Source organism: Euprymna scolopes, chromosome 36, assembly GCF_053919585.1.
Source record: "Euprymna scolopes isolate OS-2025 chromosome 36, ASM5391958v1, whole genome shotgun sequence".
NCBI classification, from domain to species: Eukaryota; Metazoa; Mollusca; class Cephalopoda; order Sepiida; family Sepiolidae; genus Euprymna; species Euprymna scolopes.
The window spans coordinates 18,335,012-18,359,394 of record NC_136517.1 but is presented as its reverse complement, the minus strand read 5'-3'; the positions used below and the strand labels follow the sequence as shown (position 1 = coordinate 18,359,394).

At 33.5% G+C, this 24,383-nt stretch overlaps 1 protein-coding gene across 1 annotated transcript in view; it reads left to right on the top strand.

Moving 5' to 3' along the window:
- The window catches only part of LOC145260374 (phosphatidylinositol N-acetylglucosaminyltransferase subunit H-like), a 35,559-nt gene extending 17,446 nt beyond the window's left edge, over positions 1–18,113 (top strand). Inside the window, exons 4-5 of the mRNA XM_080118319.1 lie at positions 3,811–3,885; positions 17,458–18,113. Coding sequence (XP_079974445.1) covers positions 3,811–3,885; positions 17,458–17,532 — 150 coding nt within the window. The 3' untranslated portion in view covers positions 17,533–18,113. The remainder of the gene's footprint in view (positions 1–3,810; positions 3,886–17,457) is intronic.
- The last annotated feature ends 6,270 nt before the right edge of the window (positions 18,114–24,383 follow it).

The window sequence follows — 24,383 nt, the reverse complement described above, 5'->3', positions numbered from 1 at the left end:
TCGATTTTTACAAAATTATTGCTATTTCAGCCCGTCTTGTGTTCGTTCAGCTTTTTTGTATAAAAAGCGAAACTAATTCAAAGCTAAGGCACTCTTCCCGGCAATCGCACCGGGAAACGTCCAGAAGCAGTCAGCTTTGATCAATGTGGGGCCAAACTCCTTATATCAGACAATTGCTATTCAATCTGGACAATGGGGAGCTGGTTTCCCCCTCCCCAACATTTTGGGGGAAAAAACCAGTCAAAGTTGGGTAAACAAACCCAAAAGCTGCACCACAGCAAAAGTTAAGTCCACTTCTTCTATTTGACCTCATTAATGAGGTCAAATAGAAGCAGTAGAGTTAACTTTTAATGCGGCCACGTGTCAATTTTGTTTTTATTACTTAAATTCAAACGAGTTTCCGTTAGTATGTTGCGGTGGCCCAGTGGTTAACGTTGCATGATTTTTTTTCACACTTTAATTTCCAACTTTGCCTCAAGGGTTCGGGTTCGATCCTCATACTCACCTACCAAAACTTTTTTTTTTAAATCCCCCCCCCTCCGGAGTTTTGAATTACCCAAAACCACACACACCTCCAAACACCCCGGCAACGCCAGGTACCCCCTCCCCACTAGTCATATATATATATATATATATATATATATATATATATATATAAATTTGTATTCCTGTTTGTTCACAAGTTGATTAATATATACAAAACATGTCTTACTTTAATCATTCATTTATTTCTATATATAATATGAACTTGCAAAAATATACAATTAGGAGATCCCCTTATTTGCATATGACATTAAGAAAAAACGATTTTACTAAATAGCGATATCTTAATGTTTTTAGCGATAGAATTATTTTAAATATTCTATGTAAAATTGTTCTTTGATAAATTTTAAACAATAATTATATTGATAATATATTTGATTTAATTTATTTTGGTATTAATATTTCCAATAGTGACCTTTTAACTTTTTTTCGTTATTTTCCCCTAGATGCTATGCATCAAAAACAAACAAACAAACGTTCACCAAATATCATTTGGTAATTTCACTAAGTTTCTAGCTGGAAAAATAATTCCGTGTAGATAGAAAAATGTTTGTCCTTTATTGTTTTTTTTTAAATATTCAAAACAAAAAACAAAAAAAACACTTATAAAAAAAACTAAAAAGATTTCATTTGTTTGTTTTATTTTATTCCTTAAATGGAAATACAGAAATCGGTAAATTTTTGCCATTTAATCCAGCGTCGTTTAATATCTAAAAAAAAAAAAAAAATGAAGATCTACTGCTTCCCCCCCCCCCCTAAATTACACAATTTACACTTTTTTTTTTCTTTTTTCGTGCTAATTTCATCGATTACAAACTTAATTTTCTAATTAAAAAGGTAACTTTGTACGACATAACCCCTAAAAAAAAATGGAGATCTACTTCTTTTTTTTTCAGCCGAATACATTTAAATAGCCTTTATAAATATTATGAAAGAAGAAATTTTGGAAAAAATAAAATAACATGTGAGAGTGGGGGATCACTTTTCTATATAAATTTAACATAAAATGATCACCCACTTTTTGGCCACCAAGCATTCAACAAGACCTGTCACCTCTAGCATTTTTTCAAGTTTCGCAGCTGAGGGGGAGAGCAAAATCTGACAAATACACTTTGTTTTTTTTTTCGGGAGGGGGGGATACATTGGAAACATAAAATAACGATAAATTTAATTATTTTTTATGAGACCATTCTCTACTTCCACCTAACAATTTAATAAACAAAACAAACCTCAAAATATGACAAATCCAATTTTTTTTTTTGGGGGGGGGGGTTACATTAGAAACATAAACCGACAAATAAAAAGCAAATCGAAAAGCCCTCCCCCCCCCCCCAAAAAAAAAAGAAAATTGAAAATTTCCTTTATTTACAAAAAAAAGCCAGTAAAAAGTGTCCTTACAAAAAAATAAAGGTAAATGTGTAGTTTAGCAGCGTAAATTATTTGACAGACAAAAAAAATTATAAAAACTATTTTTATATAAAACATTATACCCAAAAGCTGAAATAAAACAAAAAAATTTCATTTTTGTTTTTTTATTAATTTTTTATTAGACTAAATGTGCACGCCTTACACATTTAAAATTTGGCCTTTTTTAGGTTTGACAGATTGGCTTTTTTAAGGCTAAATTTGGTCTTTTTTACGCTCTTTCATTACTAAAAAAATATGGCAGCCAAAAACATAGTTCATGAAAGAGCTTAAAAAAGCCAATCTGCCAAACCTTAGAAAGGCCAAATTTTAAAAGCAATATAGCGGCCTCGAATAATAAATATAAATGATAAAAAAAATAATAAAAACGAAATTTTTTTTCTGGTTTTATTTCAGGCTTTGGGTCTAACAATGTGTTTTATATAAAAATAGTTTTTATATTTTTTTGTCTGGCAAATAATTTATGCCGCTAAACTACACATTTTTACCAAAATAAAAAAATAAACACGCGCATTAATGTTTATAAACGTTATTTTTTTAGGTTCACAAAATCGTGAGTTTTCTTAGGAGAGTGATCCCTTCTGCCGAAATATCTGGTGGAGAGGGTATCAGATGCTTCTTTTTGGGGGCGATTACATTTACATGTTTTTATCCGTTCTTTTATTTTTGAAATTGTTGTGGGGGTATCCACGTTACCCATGATGAAAATGATTAGTATAGCAAGCGTGTTTCAAACGGAACTTCATGTCAACCCAGGCAACGCCGGATAACCATGCTAGTATATCTATATATCTATAAAAGTGAGAATGTGTGTGTGTATGTGTCGGAGGACACTTCTCAACCTATATACTCAACAAATTTTCGATCTACAGGCTTAAAATTTGGTATATAGAGTATTCAGACATGTGGAAAATTTTTTAATCAGTTTTCATCCAGAAAAAAGGCTACTAAGGGGTCAAGATTGAAAAATTGTTACATGGAGGCTGTCAAATTTTTTTTTTTTTTTTTTTTGTTCGCTGTCTCATGACTGCATGTGCTAATTTTTCACATTATGATAAGAATAAGCTTTGAGATCGTGTTCAGTTGGTTTAATGGTTATCATGCTTGACTCACTGTCTTTAGGTTTTGGTTTCGATCTCAGCTCGAGTATTTTTTTTTTATTTATTTACTTTTTTTTTTTTTTTTTACAAGAAGTAAACTGTTTAGAAAAAAAACATAATATTCACATGCACATGTCTGTTTCTTTCTCGTTTTTTTATGTAATTCTTTTAAAGGAATGTAATGTTACATTTAATACCGGGCAATGCCGGGTACATCTTGTATATATTTAAAACGCCATTTTTCTCCGTATTATTTGTATTATTCTTTTCTCATTTTGAGCGTTATTTGCGCAACGATTTGGCGATGTAACCTCCAACCTTCTTCCGGTCTATTCTGCCAAACTCTGGAGACACGTTCTGCTGAATTCTGGAGACGCTTTCTGCTGAACTCTGGGCTATAACAGAACTCTTTATTTAATCCACAAGTATAGCAAGCTCTCATTTCATCAGCCATGACTGGGTAGAAGTCCCAAATAATTCACAATTGAATTTTGGATGTCATTTGTACTGAGAATTAAACCTTTAAGTTCCAGAAGAGAGTAACTTACAACTGAGTTTCACCAAGTTTTCTATCCACTACAACACGGGTCCAAATAATACATATTATCCATTGTTACCAGAAAGATGCAAAAGCATTTGTATCCGTTAAAATAATATCATCAACCATGCATCCACTCCATTCATTGTCCCCCCCCCCTTTTTTTATGCTTCTTAATTTTTGTCCTTTCTTTTACGTTTGCAGCATCAATTCATCTTTTACCTCGCTCTTCTTCTACAGAAAAAGGAGAAACTAACTGGAATTCTCCCTCTCTTCACTGTAAGTTTTTTTTTTTTTGCTTTTTCATTTGCAAAAATAATAAAACAATTTAGGTGCTTCTATAGATTGGAGATCTTTTAAACTAACACATTTCAGGTGAAAACATGATTACGTACTTACATGCCATATCAAAATTATAAATTCCAAAAAATTATACAGTAGATTTGCTGGATGTATTTTAACAAAAAATTATCCAAAATTATGTTCCGTTTGAAATTTGTCTGTGTGTCATGAATAAGTTGCTGGAATCCATATTAAATAGAGAAATAGTCAACCACCTCAGCAGAAATAACCTTCTTAGTGACACGCAATATGGTTTCCGTTCTGCAAGATCTACCGCAGATGTGCTAACGGTTATATCTCATAGGATTAGTGAATCTCTTGACAAAGGCTTCTTTTCCAGGGTAATTGCTCTTGACATATCAAAGGCCTTCGACAAGGTGTGGCATAAAGGCCTACTTCACAAGATCTCCAGCTACGGTATAACTGGAAATATTCTCTCTATCATTAAATCATTTCTCTCTGATAGGCTCATAAGAGTAGTGGTTGATGGACAAAAATCAGAGGCCTGCAGTATTAATGCTGGAGTCCCTCAAGGGTCCATTCTGGGCCCAACTCTCTTCCTGATCTACATGAATGATCTCCCTAAACACATACTTAAATCATTCGTTGACATCTATGCTGATGACACGACCATCTACAGCAACACATCAAAGGATGTAAATGACAAAGCTCTCTCTGATCTCGAATGAGTGGTCCAGTGGGGGAAGACATGGCTTGTTACCTTTTAATGCATCTAAAACCAAACTCCTATCTTTACATCATCAACGCTCTGATCCCCATCTGGCATCAATTGAAATGAATGGCTCTCGTCTAGGAGAAGCCCCATGTTTTGATAAGCTTCTGGGTTTGACCTTTACTCCTGATCTGAAATGGAACACGTACATCAAATCTGTTGCCAAGGTCGCTGGAAAGATGGTGGGATCCTTCTACTGCTCCAGAAGATATCTCACTACTAATGCAATTCTCTATCTATATAAAAGCCAAGTACGTCCAAGGATGGAATACTGCTACCATATCTGGGCAGGAGCTGCTAAAAACAGCCTATCCTGCCTTGACAGAGTACAAAATAAACTTCGTGGCTTAGTGGGGGATGCCCTTTTCTCTTCCCTGCAACCTCTCTCCCACAGAAGAGACGTTGCAAGCCTATCTTTGTTTTATCGTTATTTTCATGACAGGTGCTCGTCTGAACTCCAATCTCTGGTCCCCCTCGCCAATCTTTTACAAAAAACACCCGTCCAGCTGAATCTACTGTCAAAAACTTTCCCCACTCTTTATCTATGCCTAAATCAAAACGTAGATTCCATGAACAAAGTTTCTTTCTTAGAACTGCACACCTGTGGAACTCTGTTCCGTCTGCCTGCTTCCCTCCTTACTACAACTTGGATGTCTTCAAGTCCAACATAAACAAATTGCTGATGAACCGCCCCCTTAAGTAGACACTTTAAATATCCACACTAACATACTGTACTTACAATAACCCTTATCCTTGAGTGGCTTCCGGGTCTTGATAAGTGGTGACCACCTTGTAAAAAAAAAAAAAAAAAAAAGAAATTTTGGAACAGCAAGCATTGTAAAAGTGTTCTGAGAAGTGGAGCCTCAACAAATTGTAAAGTACTTAAAAGAAAGAAATTTATTTAAACTCGTGTAAACTAAATAAGTAACATTTTACTTTTGAAGACCAACTTTTCAAGAAATTGAAACTTTTTTTATATCAACAAAACTTTTCTTGGCATTAAATGACCCTCAAAAGGTTGAAATGCCATCAAACAAAAACACTCACTCACTCGCTCTTTGAGCCATGTGACATCATATCTGTTTCTAATACATTACTAGGGCTAGGACAACAGCATATTCTTTTCCTTGTTTTGACTCTCAGGTATATATCCATTGATATCTTATGTTTTTATGTAGACTGATGTGGTTTTCAGTTGATTAAGTGTGCTTAACTGTGTCGGGTATATACTCGAGAGTAAAAACAATGAAAAGAATAATCTGTTGTCCTAGCCTTATACATTACCAATGCCTAAGTGATTTTCAACTCTGAATCCTCATCTTGGCTGATCTCTCAGTGCTTTTTCATTTCTTGTTATTCTCAATTAACTCAATTATATACTTGTAGATCTACCTGCTCAGTATCTAACACTTGATAAAAAAATTTACGTAATCAGTTTTTATTTGAATAAATTGTTGTCAAGTAAAAAAAATAAAAGGATCATTTTAACAAAAGCTAGCACAAACTATTTAAACTAGGAGTCAAGCTCAGTTGGGTTAGGGTTCATACCAGTCGAGGATATGTCCTTGACAATCAGTCTGATGGTCTGGTATATTTTTGAATCGGTGACCTTGCAACTGTCCAGCAGAGGTATTGTTCTATGCTGTTCTAGGAGATCCAGCCTCATGTTTTACCTCCAATGTTTGATAAGGGAGTAGTTTATTGTTAGTCTCCTCAGGGAATTCCGACAGGGTTCCTCAGGCATCTTTTTGTGGGCCAGAGTGTGTATGCCTCATGTATGCCAAATACCAGCATAAAAACTATTTACAAAATTGTAGTAAACCTATGATATATATCTATATTTATATAAAAATGTAACTGTTGGTTCGTTCAGAATTAATTGTCTAAAAAACCAATGGACGGATGGCTTCCACGTTTTGGTATAATATGTTTACTATATCCATGTGTGTTTTTATATATTTCTTTTTAATTATAACATTATACTTAATTTTTCTATGATAAATAGGTGGATTTCTTTGTACCAAGAGGCCATTTTTTTTTTATTTAGGGACAATTATTTATTACCGCTTCCTGTCACATGACCAGTGTTACAATTTAGCGGTTTTCCTGCTAGATCTGGAGATTTCGTTTACAATCTAGCGGGAAATTCTAGAAAATCTGGAGCTATTTGGCACCCACACACCTGCATTAGATTATTCAAAAATAAAGAAAAGCACTTGAAAATACTTTAAAACATAAAATAAACTCATTCATGTAAGTAAAAAAAAGTAGCATTTATTGCCTTTGGTAACAATTATTTATTGATTATTTGTTTTGTTTTTCACCTTTTTTTCGATTAACCATTCTTAAATCTCACTGTAAAATCGATTTTTCCAAGTACATTTTAGGTGGGGGGGGGGGGGCATTCCAACCTCCGAAGTTTAGAATCTCCGAAGTTTAGTTTAAAATACGATCTAAAGGTGTAAAAAGCAAGAAACAACAGCAAAAAAAAAAAAAAAAACGGGTTTGTATTACTGTACACATAGATTCGAAAAAGTTGTCAAAAAACAAATATATAACAAATAAACGTTATCAAAGGCGCCAAACTGGATATATTTTTCGTGTTTTTATTCAATGTAACATATTTATTCAGCTCAAAAAACATACAGTGTTTACCGTTGTATTGGAAAATTCAAGATGGCGTCTCACACCCTCTTTAACACCGTAAGTTTGGAAAAAGGTGTTATGAATAAAAAACTATACAAAATACTATTAAAAACCCGCCGAATATATGTCAACCTATGTCACAGTAACATGTATTGAGCGAGTTTTTAACAGTATTTTATCCGGTTTTTTATTTATAACATCTTTTCCCAAACTTACCGTGTTAAAGAGAGAATCAGACTCCATCTTGAATGTTCCAATACATCGGTAAATACGGCATGTTTTTCGAGCTGAATAAACATGTTACACTGAATAAAAACACAAAAAATATATCCAGTTAGGTAGAAAAGTAACTTATCTTGTCTTTGATAACATTTATTTGTTATATATTTGTTTTTTGACAACTTTTTCGAATCTATGTGTACAGTAATACAAACCCATAGTGAGAAAGCACGGAACATTATGGAGTTTTTTTTTGGGGGGGGGAATTAGCAATTTTTGAAAATTTCAGACGATAAGTTAAAAATCTAGCGATTTTCTGGACATTTCTTTCTACTGATCTCGCGGGGTTTTTTTTAAATCTCAGTTGACAACATTGCATCACTAAAAAACACTACAGGCTTAATGTAAACAGAATGTGTTTACAATATCGGTAAATTTTCAATGGGTTTAATTACATGATTATTGATAATGTAACCATGTGATTGAACTTTAATTTAAATTAACCACACGTGGTCGCAAAATGAATGCCGACGCTCAAAGTGTATACACATTTTGACTCCTCCCTTTACTTAAAAATTCACCAAAAATCAGGAAATTAACGAATTTTAATGAAAATTGCAGTATTTTTCAAATAATGATCGCAGAATATAATGAACTAATTATTTTTACTTAACTCTTAGTGAAAATGTTTTATTTTGTTTAAACAAAAATACCTTTACTAAAGTTATGGTTTTCAGTAGTAAATAAAAAATGCAAGAATTTATTTTTGCTTTTTTTAAAGCATCGTAATTTGTAACAATAAAAATAATTTTTACAGTAACATTACGAAAAAAGCCCCTAAAGTCCGTATTAATGTATTCGATATAACTCGAAGAAAAATGAATTCTCACATACTATTCAGGAAATTAAACATTCAATTAGATTCCTATTTCAGTCACCTAAATTATTTAGGGTGAAATGAGTTTAGGAATTTAGCCAAACCTAAATATTTTATTTTGGTAAATATCCAGATACGCTACTACAGAACACCGACCACTCTAATTTGTTTGGGGGGATGTGATGTTGGGGCGCGCGCGCCAACATCAAATCCCCCCCCCCCAATGTACAAAGTAAAATCTTCGGAAAATGTTAAATGGTGTTCTAATTGGTAAATGTCGGTGTGTTCCTTACGCAAAATTTGAAAATTCGATGTTCCAGGTAAAAAAAAACCCAGATAAATTACCCCCCAACTCCAACTTGGTGTGCTTTCCTTTTCTTATTTTATTTCTTTTTTAGCTAATTTTAAATTTTCCACCCAAAAAGCGCTATAATGTATTTTTGAAAATTAGAAAATTCTATGTCCTGGAAAAAAAAATCCCCTCCCCCCCAACGTAGTTTGCTTGGTGAAGCCGTCGTTTATGCTACAGCGTGCATGCGCATAGCATAAATGGAAGCTGCAAAATGGTGGAAAGAAGTTTGTGAGTTCAGGGTTAAATACCATGCAAACGGTAAATTTGCCCCAAGTTTGACTATCAGATTCGTTGTCAGTGACCTCAATTACCTATAAAAAAAAACAAATTAGAGTGGTCGGTGTTCTGTAGTAGTGTATCTGGATATTTACCTTTTGTTTTTTCTTGCTTAAAAAAATAGCATTAATACAGTAAGTTAGGTAAACTGACTTTTTCGTTTAAAAATGGAATTATTTCCCTTTCGTTATTAACTTTTAAAAAAAAAATTTTTTTTTTTAATAAATATTTTGTTTTATATACATAAAGTACAATTGTTGAATGTTACTGTTTTGATAATATTCGTTTGGGGGGGTCACAATTAAAAAATTAAGAAATTAAAATGAAGCGAAATTTAAGTTTCCGTTCCATTTTTACAACAACCGTAAAACAGTGCATACTCAGCAAGTTTTATCGTAATTTATAAGCATATTGAAACACTAAATCAACATTTTATTTATTTTTTTGCATAATTAATGATAGAAGTATTTTTCTGTTCATTTTCTTAACATCTGTTAAAAAAAATAATTTGTACATTCTCTTGAAAAAAAGAATCAAACTTTTCTCTACTTTCACATGTGTTCCATTTTAACAAACTGAGCCACAGCAATGCGTGGCCGGGTACAGCTAGTATATATATATATATATATATATATATATATATATATATATATATATATATTAGTGGTAGGACGATTAATCAGAATCGTTAATCGTAAGAATCGTGTATTTTGGGAGGTATCGGAATCGCATCGTTAAAAAATACCTTAATTTTCCGATTCCTTCATTACGATTCTTTTAGTCTGATATTGAAAAAAAGAAAAAAATTTCCTGATATTTCTAACCGCAAGAGAGAAATGTAGCATGTTATAAAAAGAAACCAAAGAAATTCATTATTAACAGGGCAATGCTTAGTGCCCCTCCCTTACAAGGTTCATTCATTCAGATCTATTGTAATCAAAACTACAAAAGAGTTAACTTGAAAAGAAGTATGCAGGGCTCTACATTGCGAGTAAAAATAAAAAAAACGCTTATCTTTTTGGCGATTGTTTTTTTTTTACTGACAAATCTTCTAATACTGAATGAAAATGCTTTTTCAACTTATATTTTCTTAAAATAAAACGAGCAAAGTCAAATTATTTAAACAGTAAACGGTTTAATAGAACAATGTACTTTTTTTTCTTTTTTTAAAAGAAGGCTTTTGAAAGAAATATCTCTAAAATGAAATTGATCACGTATTATTTCGCAAAGTTTTGACAGTAGTCGGCTTCTTTGGAAGTTTCAAAAAAATCGACCCCATACCTATCTCTTCCAAACCTAAAGTTATTAAATAACCCCTTCGTTAATTCAAGGGTAATTAATTCAATTCAGTCAAGTTTTTTTTTTAATTTCATTGAAATAAAATCCATTTTATTTTCTCCAGAAAGATAAAACCCTGAATTTGATTATATTAAAAGCAGAATAATATAATCTTTTTTCTAGAATTTTAAATTGAAAATTAAAAGTGTTTTGCGCAGTTTTTTGCCGAACGAAAAAGAAATTAATATATATATTTTTAAAAGGTTTTGTAATCAATTAATTTTTGTCTAAATAATATTTACGATTAATTAAATAATTTCATTTTAAAAAGTATTTATAAATAGAATTTTACTTAAGACTTATAGTTTAGCAATATTGAACCGCATCAACCATGTGTGAATTGAACACAGTCAACCAAAAAAAAAATTCAAAAGAAAATGCATATTTGCATTTCATTATGTAAACTTTTATACATTGGTTTCAAAAATTAAATTCTATAAGTTTTTTTTGTTAACTACCGGTTGGTACAATTTACCGCCCCATCCCTTTATATTTTTTTCTTTTTGTCTTTTTTAGCGGATTTTTTTTTTTTTTTTTTTTTTTTTTACACAGTGATCACCACTTATCAAGGCCCGGAAGCCACTCAGGGATAAGGGTTATTGCAAGTACATTACATTAGTGTGGAGATTTGATGAAGTGTTTACTTAAAAGGGCGGTTCATTAGGAATTTGTTAACATTGGACTTGAAGACATCCAAGTTGTAGTCCGGAGGGAAACAGGCAGACGGAGCAGAGTTCCACAGGCGTGCAGTTCTAAGAAAGAAGCTTTGTTCATGGAATCCGCGTTTTTATTTAGGCACAGATATAGAGTGGGGGAAATTTTTCACAGTGGATTCAGCTAGAAGGGTGTTTTTCGTGAAAGATTGGCGAGGGGGGACCAGGGATTGGAGTTCAGACGAGCACCTGCCATGAAAATAATGATAAAACAAGGATAGGCTCGCAACGTCTCTTCTGTGGGAGAGAGGTTGCAGGGTAGAGAAAAGAGCATCCCCCACTAAACCACAAAGTCTATTTTGTACTCTGTCAAGGCATGATAGGCTGTTTTTGGCCGCTCCTGCCCAGATATGGCAACAGTATTCCATCCTTGGACGTACTTGGCTTTTATATAAATAGAGAATTGCATCAGTAGTGAGATATCTTCTGGAGCGGTAGAAGGATCCCACCATCTTTCCAGCGACCTTGGCAACAGACTTGATGTACGTGTTCCATTTCAGATCAGGAGTAAAGGTCAAACCCAGAAGCTTGTCAAAACACGGGGCCTCACCCAGACGAGAGCCATCCATCACAATTGATGCCAGCTGGGGATCAGAGCGTTGATGATGTAAGGATAGGAGTTTGGTTTTGGATGCATTAAAGGTAACCAGCCACATCTTCCCCCACTGAACCACGCGCTCGAGATCAGAGGAGAGAGAATCCGAGAGAACTTTGTCATTTACAGCCTTTGATGTGTTGCCGTAGATGGTCGTGTCATAAGCATAGATGTCAACGAATGATTTAAGTATGTGTTTAGGGAGGTCATTGATGTAGATCAGGAAGAGAGTTGGGCCCAGGATTGACCCCTGAGGGACTCCAGCATTTATATTGCAGGCCTCCGATTTTTGTCCATCTACCACTACTCTTATGAGCCTATCGGAGAGAAATGATTTAATGATTGAGAAAACATTTCCAGTTATACCGTAGCTGGAAATCTTGTGAAGTAGACCCTTATGCCATACCTTGTCGAAGGCCTTTGATATGTCAAGAGCAATTGCCCTAGAAAGGAAGCCTTTGTCAAGAGATTCACTAATCCTGTGGGATATAACCGTCAGCACATCTGCGGTAGATCTTGCAGAGCGGAAACCATAGTGTGTGTCATTAAGAAGGTTATTCCTGCTGAGGTGGTTGACTATTTCTCTATTTAATATGGATTCCAGCAACTTGCTCATAACACACAGGAGACTTATTGGTCTGTACTGAGAGGAAGAGGACTTATCACCTGAATTCTTATACAGGGCAAACTGATGAGGTCTTCCAGGGGGTCGGAAAGCACTTCTCCTTAAGGCAGCGCTTAAATAGTTTCGTAAGTATGGGAGCAAGTTCTGGTTGAAGCTTTTTTAACACTATAATTGGGATGCCATCAGGGCCAGTTGCTTTACTGAAATCTAGGTTTTTTATTAGCTTGGCGACCTCATGCACGGATATTTGTATGTTACCTAGCTTGTTCTGTGTTGTAGGAGGAAATATGGGGAGTTGATGGCCTTCGTCGCATAGGGTAGAATTAGCGGCAAAGTTCTTTGCAAATAGTTTGGCCCTGTCTGACGCTGACGAGATGACCTCTGGTCCATTGATAATGGCTGACGAGATGACCTCTGGTCCATTGATAATGGAAACTTTTTGAAGTTGATGAAGATGATGAGTTGAAAGCCATTTGCAAAGTCTGTCAAATTAAAATATCGCGAGGAATAAAACCATCTAACATGACCACAACCAACATGTTTTTTTTTTTTTTTTTTTTTTTACAAAGGCATCACCGCATTATCAAGGCCCAGAGGCCACTCAAGGATAAGGGTTAAAGAGTGTACAGTAGAAATTGGTCAATATAGTAATCATTAGTAATGAAAATTTGGTAAATTTAATAACTTATATGGAACGGCTCATCAAGAACTTATTTACTTTAGACTTGAACACAACCATATTGTAGTCAGCCGGAAAGCAGGAAAACGGAAGACAATTCCACAGGCGTGCAGTTCTAAGAAAGAAGCTTTGTTCATGGAATCTACGTTTAGGTTTAGGCACAGATAAAGAGTGGGGGAAATTATTGATAGTGTTTACAGCTAGACGAGTGTTTCTTGTGAAAGTTTGGCGAGGGGGGACCATAGATTGAAGCTCAGTTGAACACTTTCCATGAAAATAACGATACATCAGAGACAAACTCGCAACATCTCTTCTGTGAGATAGAGGTTGCAAGGAGGAAAAAAGGACATTTCCTACGAGGCTACGAAGTCTATTTTGAACTCTATCAAGGCAGGACAAGTCCTTTCTAGCAGCTCCTGCCCAGATGTGGCAACAGTATTCCATCCTTAGACGTACCTGGCTCTTATATAGATAGAGAATAGCATCAGCAGTGAGATATCTACTGGATCGATAGAAAGATCCCACCATTTTTCCAGCGGCCTTGGCAACAGATTTGATATACGTGTTCCATTTAAGATCAGGAGTAATGGTCAAGCCCAGAAGCTTGTCAAAACTTGAGGCCTCCTGAAGACGAGAGCCATTCATTTCAATTGATGACAAATGTGGATTAGAATGTTGATGATGTAAAGAGAGAAGCTTGGTTTTAGATGCATTAAAAGTAACCAGCCACTCCTTTCCCCATTGTACTACGTGCTTAAGATCAGAGGAGAGAGAATTGGAGAGAACTTGGTCGTTTACTGTCTTAGATTTGGTACCATAAATGGTAGTGTCGTCAGCATAAATGCCTACAAATGATGTAAGGATATGATTTGGAAGATCATTAATGTAGATCAGGAAAAGAGTTGGGCCCAGGATGGATCCCTGAGGGACACCGGCATTAATACTGTGAGCTTCTGATTTTTGCCCATCAACTACTAATCTTATGAACCTATCAGAAAGAAATGATTTTATAATTGAGAAGACTTTTCCAGCTATACCATAGCTAGCGATCTTATGAAGTAAACCTTTATGCCATACCCTATCAAAGGCTTTAGATATGTCAAGAGCAATTGCCCTAGAAAGATTGCCACCGTCGAGAGATTTGCTAATCCTATGCGATATAACTGTAAGGACATCTGCTGTAGATCTAGCAGAACGGAAACCATATTGAGTGTCACTAAGAAGGTTATTTTTGTTGAGATGTTTGATTACTTCTGTATTTAACACAAATTCTAGCAACTTACTCATGACGCACAGGAGACTTATTGGCCTGTACTGAGAGGGGGATGAGCGATCACCTGAATTCTTAAATACAGGGCATACTGATGAGATTTTCCAGGGAGATGGGAAACTATTCTCCTTAAGACAACGTTTAAACAGTTTTGTAAGTATGGGCGCTAGTTCAGGTTGAAGTTTTTTGAGTACTATAATTGGAATACCATCAGGGCCAGTTGCTTTACTCGAATCAAGGTTTTTGATTAGCTTCGCAACATCACGTACAGATATACGTATATCACATAGCGTGTTTTCTGATACAGGAGGAAATATTGGGGGTTAGCGGTCTTGGTCGCAAAGGGTAGAATTAGCTGCAAAGTTCTTGACAAAGAGTTTGGCTTTGTCTGATGCTGACGAGATTACCTCAGGTCCATTGATAATAGTTGGGATGGAGCACACGCTTCTGTTCAGTATTCTGTTTGCTATTTGCCAAAACTGGTGGGAACCAAGCCGCTGCTCAGCTACTTTGGACTTAACAGATTGAGCATACAACTCTCTTGCGTTCCTTATTACTTTCTTACAATGGTTGCTGGCAGTCCTGAAAACGGCTTTAGTTTCCATACATCTATTACGTTTGAAGCAGTGGAAAAAGTGATTTCTGTGCGCAATGGCAGCAGCACATTCTGGAGAGAACCATGGCTGGCTGTTAGGTTTTTGCTGAAACTTTTTAGAGGGTATGAAATGGTCAATACCTACAATTAACCATTCAGTTAGGTCTAATACTATAGAGGACACATCCTTTTTAAACATGGAATGCAGAGGTAGATCAGATATAAATGTACTGAAGCTATCCCAGTCAGCCTTAGTGTATCGATATACTGTATGATGAAGAGGTACGTCTGGGGACTTATTACATTTCATTTTTATCTTAATTGATACAACAGAGTGATCGGAAGATCCAAGAGGCGACAGAATTTAACTATGAAGCATCCAAATAAATTGGAGGAGCAAAATAAAAAGAAAAGGAAGAAAAAATTACCAACTAGTCACTCAGAGCAGTTTTATTAGTGAGGGTCGAAATCGCAGTGTCTTTTTTTTTTTCTTTTTTTTTTTTTGCCTACGTCACCATCTAGGTGTCACCAATTTTTCTAACCCTCCTTAACTTCAAAGAGTAAATACAATATATACAACTAAAAAAATAATTTTTAAAAATGCTGATTCTATTCAGGAAAAATTCTTTTAACTAGAAATTAAAACTTAGGTAAAGATAACTGACTGACAGCAACAGGAGCACTGGTTAACTACTGAACCACGTGGAAAGGTGTGGGGGGGGGGGGAAACGAAATTAAATGATGATAATAAATTATGATAACCGTCTTTGAAAGGCACTAAACTCCTAAAATTTACTTCTTTAAAATTTTAGGCGGCACTCCCCGGCGATTTTAAAGCACTCTCTCTCTCCAAAAAAAAAAAAAAAAGATTTAATTTTTAAGTTTGGGAAAGATATATTTATTATAACCGAATTCTTGTATGAAGACTGGATCTACTTTATTGGACGTTAATTTGTGAAATATGTAATTTTTCAATGTTTAATATGTTTTTAAAGTTTCAATTATCAATTAAATTTTTTTAATTGCGTTTATTTTTCAATTTATTTAAAAAAAACAGGGTTTTAAATGTATTTTTCAAGGTAACAAGCTTCGAAAGAAATCTAATAAAAAAATCACTTAATTTTTAATTTCGACAACCCTGAGAATTTAATTATTAAAAAAACATTGAAATGTGACATTTTTTTATTTAACATTTCTATTAGTTCAATTAATTTTCTTTCAATAATTCATTTCACTCAACAAACTTCACCATTTTTTTTTTTTTTTTCTTAAATCTTTTTCTGTAATTTTGGTAATTATGTTTGCTCAATTTTATCTAGCATTTCATTTGTTTTTTATAGTGGTATCATTTTTATATGTGTTCCTTTGATATACCCTATTTCAAAATTAGTTTGGCTAAACTTATTCTTCACGTTAGAAACAATGTGTAAAAGCAATGAAAAAGTAAGAAAAAATAATAGATGTTAACTACTCCTTGTGAATTATGGAGGTCTGAAGAACTGCCGTCACAAATACAACTATCAATAGCCAAACAAAAAATCGTTTTTGAAATTCCTTTAATTGTAACTTTTTGCTATACCTACCTTTTTGGTATAAAACACAAAAACTTTCGATTAATGGTATTTCTCATATATGGTCGTTAACTTTGGAAAAGTTATTTTGTATCTACGGCGCCATGTCACATGGTATATTGTTTTTTTTTCATTACGCACGTTCATTTATAAATTATTAAATTGAATATTTATCTTTTTTATATTGAATTAGTATATATTTTCTTTCTCTTCCGCTATATTTTTTTTATTTAATTCATTAAATCTGTTAATTATGAGGACCAAAATAATGAATCGTGTGTATTTATTCTCTAATTTTCTTGTTTTTGTTCTGTTATATAAATTCTATTTTATTTGTTTTTTCTCTGAAGGATAAATTCTATTTTCTTTGAGTTTTTTTTTCTGTATTCCAATTAAGTAAAATAAATTTTCTCTAAAATAAATTCTGCTAAGTTTTCCGTTTAGTTTTACTATATAATAATTTTATTTAAACCAAAACACGACGGTGTAGACATAAAATATCTCTTCCAAAGTTAGGGAACATATTTGGGAACTACCGACCATAAGTATAAAACTACCTGGTATATTTCAAAACAATAATTCTCTAGGAATCGGAATCATACTTGGTATCGGAATCGTTAATCAATATTTTCCTGGAATCGGAATCGTATAAAAATTAGGAATCGTCCCAACACTAATATATATATATATAATAAAACCGGCACTAGCAACCCATTACTGGGAGCTCAAAGAAAGTAGACATTTGCCAATAAACAAGTGGAAAATAGTACAACAGGCCAGTACATGTAGACATTTAGATAACAGCCCATATGTTATGTCTGAATGAGTAAAGACCCCAAAATCTAATAAACTGTACAAGTGAAATAACAAAAAGACTGTTACAAATAATAAAATGTATTCACTGTTTAAATTATACTAAAATTCAGAATTCGTTTGTATAGTTAAATGTCATTATTTTTGCATAATTTCTTGATCAAAATTATTAATTTCGATTTTTCTTTTTCTTTTCTGTTATGACAGCATTCATGGCCGAAGTTGTCAATCCTGCAAAGTCTATGCAAGACTGTTCACAGCAAATTCCCCAATTTTGGCTGATCGTGTGTACCCCCCTCTCTCTACTCCTTTTCTCCCCCCCCTCTCTCTCTCTCTTTGATTCACAGCCATCCATTACCATCACTGCCTTCTTGAATCCTACTACGAGAAAGAGATGAACCAGTTTCCTTCTTAGGAAAAGAAAGGATAATATGCAATTTCCTCAGGGATCAGTAACCTCTGTTTTATGATTGTTTATAAACTTTTTTGTTGTTGTTATTAATAATTATTATTATTTATTACTTTATTTATTATAAAATAATAATTATTATTATTATTACTAATAATTATCAAGTATTAGTATTATTTATTACTTTATTATAAAATATTATCATGTAATTTCTCTCCCTGTCTCTTTTCATAAACAACTCTCACTGAAACGTACATTGAGATCAAAAAAAAATTACAAGTCTGAAATTAGTCAGTTTCATGATTTTCATAATTGCAATTTTTTTATGAAAATTTCTCTTAGAAACTTTCTCCAAAACAAAACAAAATTCTGAAATCCTAAAGGTTGAACTAACAATAGTTTCATTTTTATTAACGCTTGATCTCAATAGTCTGATTTAAGATACAAACTCCCCATTTACTTACATTTCCACAACACGTTTTATCTTTATTATTAAAACTTTTATTGTGGATTTAAAATGCGTAATCCTTTTAGTAGGTGGTAATCTGTTGGTGAAATATGGAGAGATTATGTGGGATGATGCAAAACTTCAAATCAGATTTCTTGAAGCTTAACCACAGATATGGCCATTGTTGTTGCACTAACTTTTGTGCAAGTTCTCAAATCATTTCCCATAATTCATCATTAACACCATCGACAGGATTTGAGTCCTTCTGTGGATACATTGCTATATTTAAGTTTCCTTTTCATATTTATTAAAATAAAAACTGACAAACTTAAGCAATGCAGGTTATAATGTTTTAGTTACCATATCAACCTACTTATGGTGTAGAAAATACAATATTAGCTATGAAGTTTGTTTTTATTATGAAAGATTTCCAGTTCTCCTAATAAGGTTATTTGTAGGTGAAATAAAAAAATGACAATTGTCTTGTTCAAGAAGGATTTTTCTTCCTGACTGCATACAGAACAGATACAGCCATTCAAAAGTGTGGGGATAGTGGGTGTCAGTCATCCTTAGTCTCCAATACTTAAAATTGTCTATCGTATTAGAAATATCTCAGTTGCCACAATATCACATTCACTCCAAAGACTGTCCTACTGAAGATAAACCCATATTTGAAAAATTTTTATTGAATTATTTACATTAATAACATTTCATTCACATACTAGACTTTGATCTTCTATCACAGATGTTTGGAAGCTTTAAGATCTGTCAGATGCTAAATGACATTTAAAATGTGTTATTTATAAAAGTGTTTTCCAGAAAATAAAAGCATTTTTCGTAAATGAACGTGATTTACTGTATTTCCAGACACTCCAATCAACAAGTTATGCGTGTTAATAAAGGAAGTTTTTTTTTCTGTGTGTCATGCGCAAGTTTAGCTAACATCTTGAATATCCACTGCTTTGCACAAAACCTACTTTTACGTGCAGTCGAGATTGGAGAGGGTCAGCACAATGCGAGTTTATACCTTTCACAACAGTATTAGTGTATGTGTTACAAATAAATCCAAGATTTAAAGAAGACATTTCCAAGTCGCAAATCTGAAAATCAACTTGATGGGACATAATGCCTGTATTTTTTGCATCTGTGGCTGTCAAATGCTACAGATGCTTTCATTTCTACTAACATCTGGCAATGAAAAAGATGTGAGCTACATCTAGTCATGTCATTTCTCACTGCAATGAATGCCACTATTTTTGCTGCAAACTAAAGTCCATATTGACTGTTTCCGTTAGAAAAGTGCAACAAAAAATGGCAGCAGCAATCCAACAAATACGTGTGTCAAAATCCAACGCAAACCAAGAAGGTGACGAGCAACAATAATCCTTATGGATTGCCGTAGTGCTTTTTTTTTTCTCCATCTTCTCAATGCGAGCAGCTTTTATACAGCCCAGATACCCCTTATTTGCATGCATACTGTGTAACCTCACGCAACTTTGCAAGACCACATCCTACAAAAACTACAGGCACCATCTTTTGTTTTGTTTTGTTTTTTGTTTTGTTTTTTTGTTTTTTTTTTCAGCTAGACCCTGTATGATGCACACATGCAGGGACGCTTAAGCAGTAAGCTTTCTCTGTTTTGTCCACAGCCCCCTCTCTCTTACTTTAGGATTCACATTCATTTACTTAAATGTTCAAATAAGCTCTGCATATTGTTGTGCGGTGTATTATCTTTATATATACTGCTACCTATCTGCGTCTACATTGTTTGAGTACATGTATCTTTTTATGCGTGCTATTCTTTCGTGTGTATTGGTGTTCGTTTTATATCATCTAGTGGGTATTTATTAGTTCTCTCAATCATGCGTGTGTACACATCGTTTCAAGTATTTACACAGTTTATATAGACATTTATACAATTGGCATGCACATGCTCAATCAAGTGTTCTTGGACCTTTCTAGTTATGTTCTAAGCGTGTGCATAAGGTGCATTTTTATATATGTTTTTGTCTTCAGACAATGCTCACCTTATGAATCCAAGTTGTTTTCATTCTTATCTGGCCTTCCATCGAGTCCATCTCGAATGGTATATTATTTTATTGTTTGAAGATGGCAGTTTCAATTCTATCCAAAACCAGCTGGAGGATCAGTTGGCCAAAAACGTGGTGCGACGACAAAAAAAAACTATGGAAGGCAGTAATTACTAAGGATACAGTTAAAACTCAACATTCTTATCCTGTCATGGTTAACCACCTGACAAAGACCAGAGGAATAGTTGATCGTAACATCATGAAACAACAACTATGAAGATGGGGATAACAGTCCGCAAATAAATAAGTATACAAAATTACTCCTCTCAAAGGATTCAGATAAAATAGTTAAGAATCTATATATTAATACCGTAGTATCTTATGTATGTATGTGTGTCATTGTTTCCAAATTATAAATTATTAAAAAGGCGGATAGAAGGCGCTAGTTGTATGTTCGTAGTATGTTATCTTCTATTCACCTTTTTATAACTAGGATCTCCCGATCACCAAAGATACACTGTAAAAAAAAAAAAAAAAAAAAGATATACCTTATTGGTCTTCTGGCTAGGATTTCTGGCTAGGATTCAAGGGTAGTATTTGTTCTGCCTAAAGATAGTATAATAATATTGTGGGGCTTCTGTTTGTGCAGGGCATCCATACAATGGAAATATGTCACAGACTCCCATAAAGATATTGGGGATAAATTGTAATAACCAGATATATTCTGACAGTATCACAGTCTCCCTTCACGCTGAATGCCCACAGCAATATCTTACGTATGAAAGATGCCACTGGAATTTCCACAGGTCCTGCTAGTATAAATAAAAGAATATTAAAAAAAAAAAAAAAAAGAAAAATCTCTATCACCCATGACTGAAAGAAAATATACACTAAACATCATATAAATTGAGTTTTATTTTTTAATAAGAAAATCAAATTTTGTAACCAAATGAAAAGTGACAATATTGTGACACCATCTTGAAAACAAGGGAAATAACTCCAAAACAATTGACATTTGCAAGATTTTGTAAAGCTATTTTTTTTTTTTTTTTTTTTTTTTTTTAATTTATTTTTTACACAGGAATATTGGAAAAACTCAAATTCGCTTAAAAATTATTTTTAAAAAAATACTTGATGAGTTTACATGATTTTTCGAACACATTTTCTTTCTGTCATGGGTGCATATAATACAGATTTCTTTATTTTTGTTTTTTAATATAGGAAGAATTCTGAACAAGCACAAAAAATATAAATAAATAAAAATTAAGCAAGTTTGCATACATGTTAAAGCTCTTCAACACATCAACTATTGGGCCATTTGTATAGTTTGGAGAATACAATTCAGCCTTATCCATTGCTATACAATTGACATCCTAGTAGTTTGATAGAGGAACTGTTCATTGTCCATTATTCACCACAGTATTATAGATTTTCCAGAAATCGCGAGTTTCAAATTTCTGTGACTCTATGCATTTTCTTGTTATTTTGGTATACCTACTCTTAGCTGTGGCTGTTGCACTCTTACAATGATTTCTTGATGCTATAAATTTCTGTTTATTTGTAGCTGACTTAAAATGATTGAAGTGGTGAAATACTTGTTGCCTACTGCACAAGCCAAAGTCAACCATTGGGGAGAGTGGGGCTTACTATTAAACTTCTGTTTGAACAAATGCTTTTATGCCTGCTTTGACTAATCCGGTTACCTCCCTTATGCACTGTTCAGTAGAGAGAAAAAGGTTTAATAAAAAAATAACTAATTATTCAATAATGTCATCTCTCTTATTAACAACTTCTTCCAAATGTCCAACAACATTTTCATTATCTCGTTGGTGAAATGTAAAAAATAAAATGAAAAAAAAAAAGCAAAAGGAGGTGCCAAAAATGTTCATTATATGTAATTTGATATTACATTGTAATGATTTTAAAATTAAACAAATTAATTCAATGAACTAAAACAAACTCCCAAAATATAATTGGGTGCAACTTTACGATAGTGTGTCTTTGAAAAAATGCATTTCAGAGAAAAACATTACGTACTTATGCGTCATGCTGAAATTAGTATAAATTCCAAAACTTACGAAAACTGATCCAGTAGAAAAATAGTTTTAAGTAAAAATAGAATTTTTCGAAGTTGCTGTTTTTCACTGTAAATTAATCAACCCTTTGAAAGATTGAAAACAGGGGAGATAACTGCATTCTATCATTTAAGTTGCTTTGTGCAGAATCCGATGACACTGTCCTTCAGGTTGGCAATCTTGCTTTTTTTTTTTGTTGATATACTGCATTTTTTTTTTTTTTTTCCTTCCCCCCCCCCTCGAAAATCAGCTCTAGCACATCTTCTACTGGACAAATTTTCGTAATTTTTTGAATTTATATTAATTTCGACATGACACTTAAGTGCGTAATGTTTTCCCCTGAAATGCCTTTGTTCGAAAGTACACAATTGGATCAGACGACCCATAATAGTAAAGTTGCACCTAGAATTGTTGAAAAAATAGATTTCAAAATTTAAAATAAAAAAAAAAATAACAAACTTAATTGCCAAAATTTTGAAAACTGAAGAATTAAAAAAAAAAAAAAAAAATTGATCACTCACCCAAATAAACATTGGGATTTTTTTTTACTGAGAGATTAAATTGTTACTGGAACAAGTTTCCACAGTGCATGCAAAGATATACATCTATATATATTAAAACAAAATTGACCAATTTCATATAAAGAATGGATTGCATGAATAGTAATGGAAGCTTTCAGATGAAATATTTAAAATAATCTGCACTTCCTGGAAGTTATACCGATGTGATAAAAAAAAAAAACCTTTTTGAACTTTTTTTTTTTTTGCGCATATTTAAAAGACGAGAAAAATATGTAACCTTTTTTGTTTTGTGTTGATGCATCAATTCTAACTGCCATTTTACTTTTCGGACAAAAGTTTTGACATTAAGAGGCAAGAGGTAATTCTTGAAATAAATTTTAACATCAATTAAAGCAGGGATTCCCAACCTTATTTTGCTTGTGGACTCGCTGAGAGGAATTTATCATCTACAAACCCCCATATATGATTTTAAAGCATTAAATATTTGTTTTTAGCTTAGAATAAACTAACAATGAATCAATTTTGTTGTACTCATGACAAAATATAAATATTGAAAATTTCAATAAACATGCATACATACATATATATATATATAAAGCAAATTGTGTGTGTGTGTGTGCATTTTTTGGGTATGTCTGATAAAGGCTTTTTCTCGGGTTGGTCGCTCATTTTTATAACTTTTTATATGCTACCGAGATGATTTACAAAATGACTCTGCATGTATCTTTAATTTAGGCAACTTTTATGTGCGATTTTTCACCATATTTATTGGCCCACGCATGTCTTTGGCTTTTCAGTATAAAAAAAAAGCAAAACTGAAAACAAATTTGTGTTCTCGGCTTTATTGGCCGAGACGTCCAAGGTTTGATCAATGCTGGGGAAAAAAAAACCCGTTCTATCAGACAATTGCTATTCATTTGGCGGGGGGAAACAAACACACAGAAATAGGCTTGCAGCACCAAACTTAAGTCGCATGATGTTTGACCTTATTAAATTCTCACACCTGTCAATTTCACTTTATAAACGTTAAATTAGCACACCTTTCACTTCCTCTCCCCTCATGGCCGAGTGGGTTAGATGTCAGGGGTTTTTTCCTTTCTTTTCCACCTTTGGGTAAAGGCTTTGGGTTCGAGCCTACCTTCCTACAAAACTTTTTTTTTCTTCTTTTACACCTCCAAACACCCGGGCAATACCGGGCACCCCTGCTAGTCTTCTGATAAATCAAAGAGAAACTTTTTTTTTTTTTTTTTTTTCCCCTCACATGAGACCACTTAAAGCTTCTGTGGACCCCGGTTGGGAATCTCTGATTTAAAAAGCAATAATTCACGATTCCACTGGATTTTCGTATTATTTAGATTCTTCACACTACTTCCCTTATCTTGATTATGATTTTTCAATGTTTCAGTCGTTGTAACCTTGGATCTTCTTCAGGTGTATCCTGTTGAACTCGGAAATCTGCACAGAATTCTTAAGTAATTCTGCAAGGACCTGCATAAAGTAGATAAAGTACTTGGCAAAATTCAGTTGTAAAGTTATAGTCTTCTGGAGGTTGAAGGTTCAATCCTCAATGCAGGCAACTGTCAAAACACAATTGCGAATTACTTTAGACTTTAGACCTACCCAGTTATGACCAGACAGAACAAGAACATG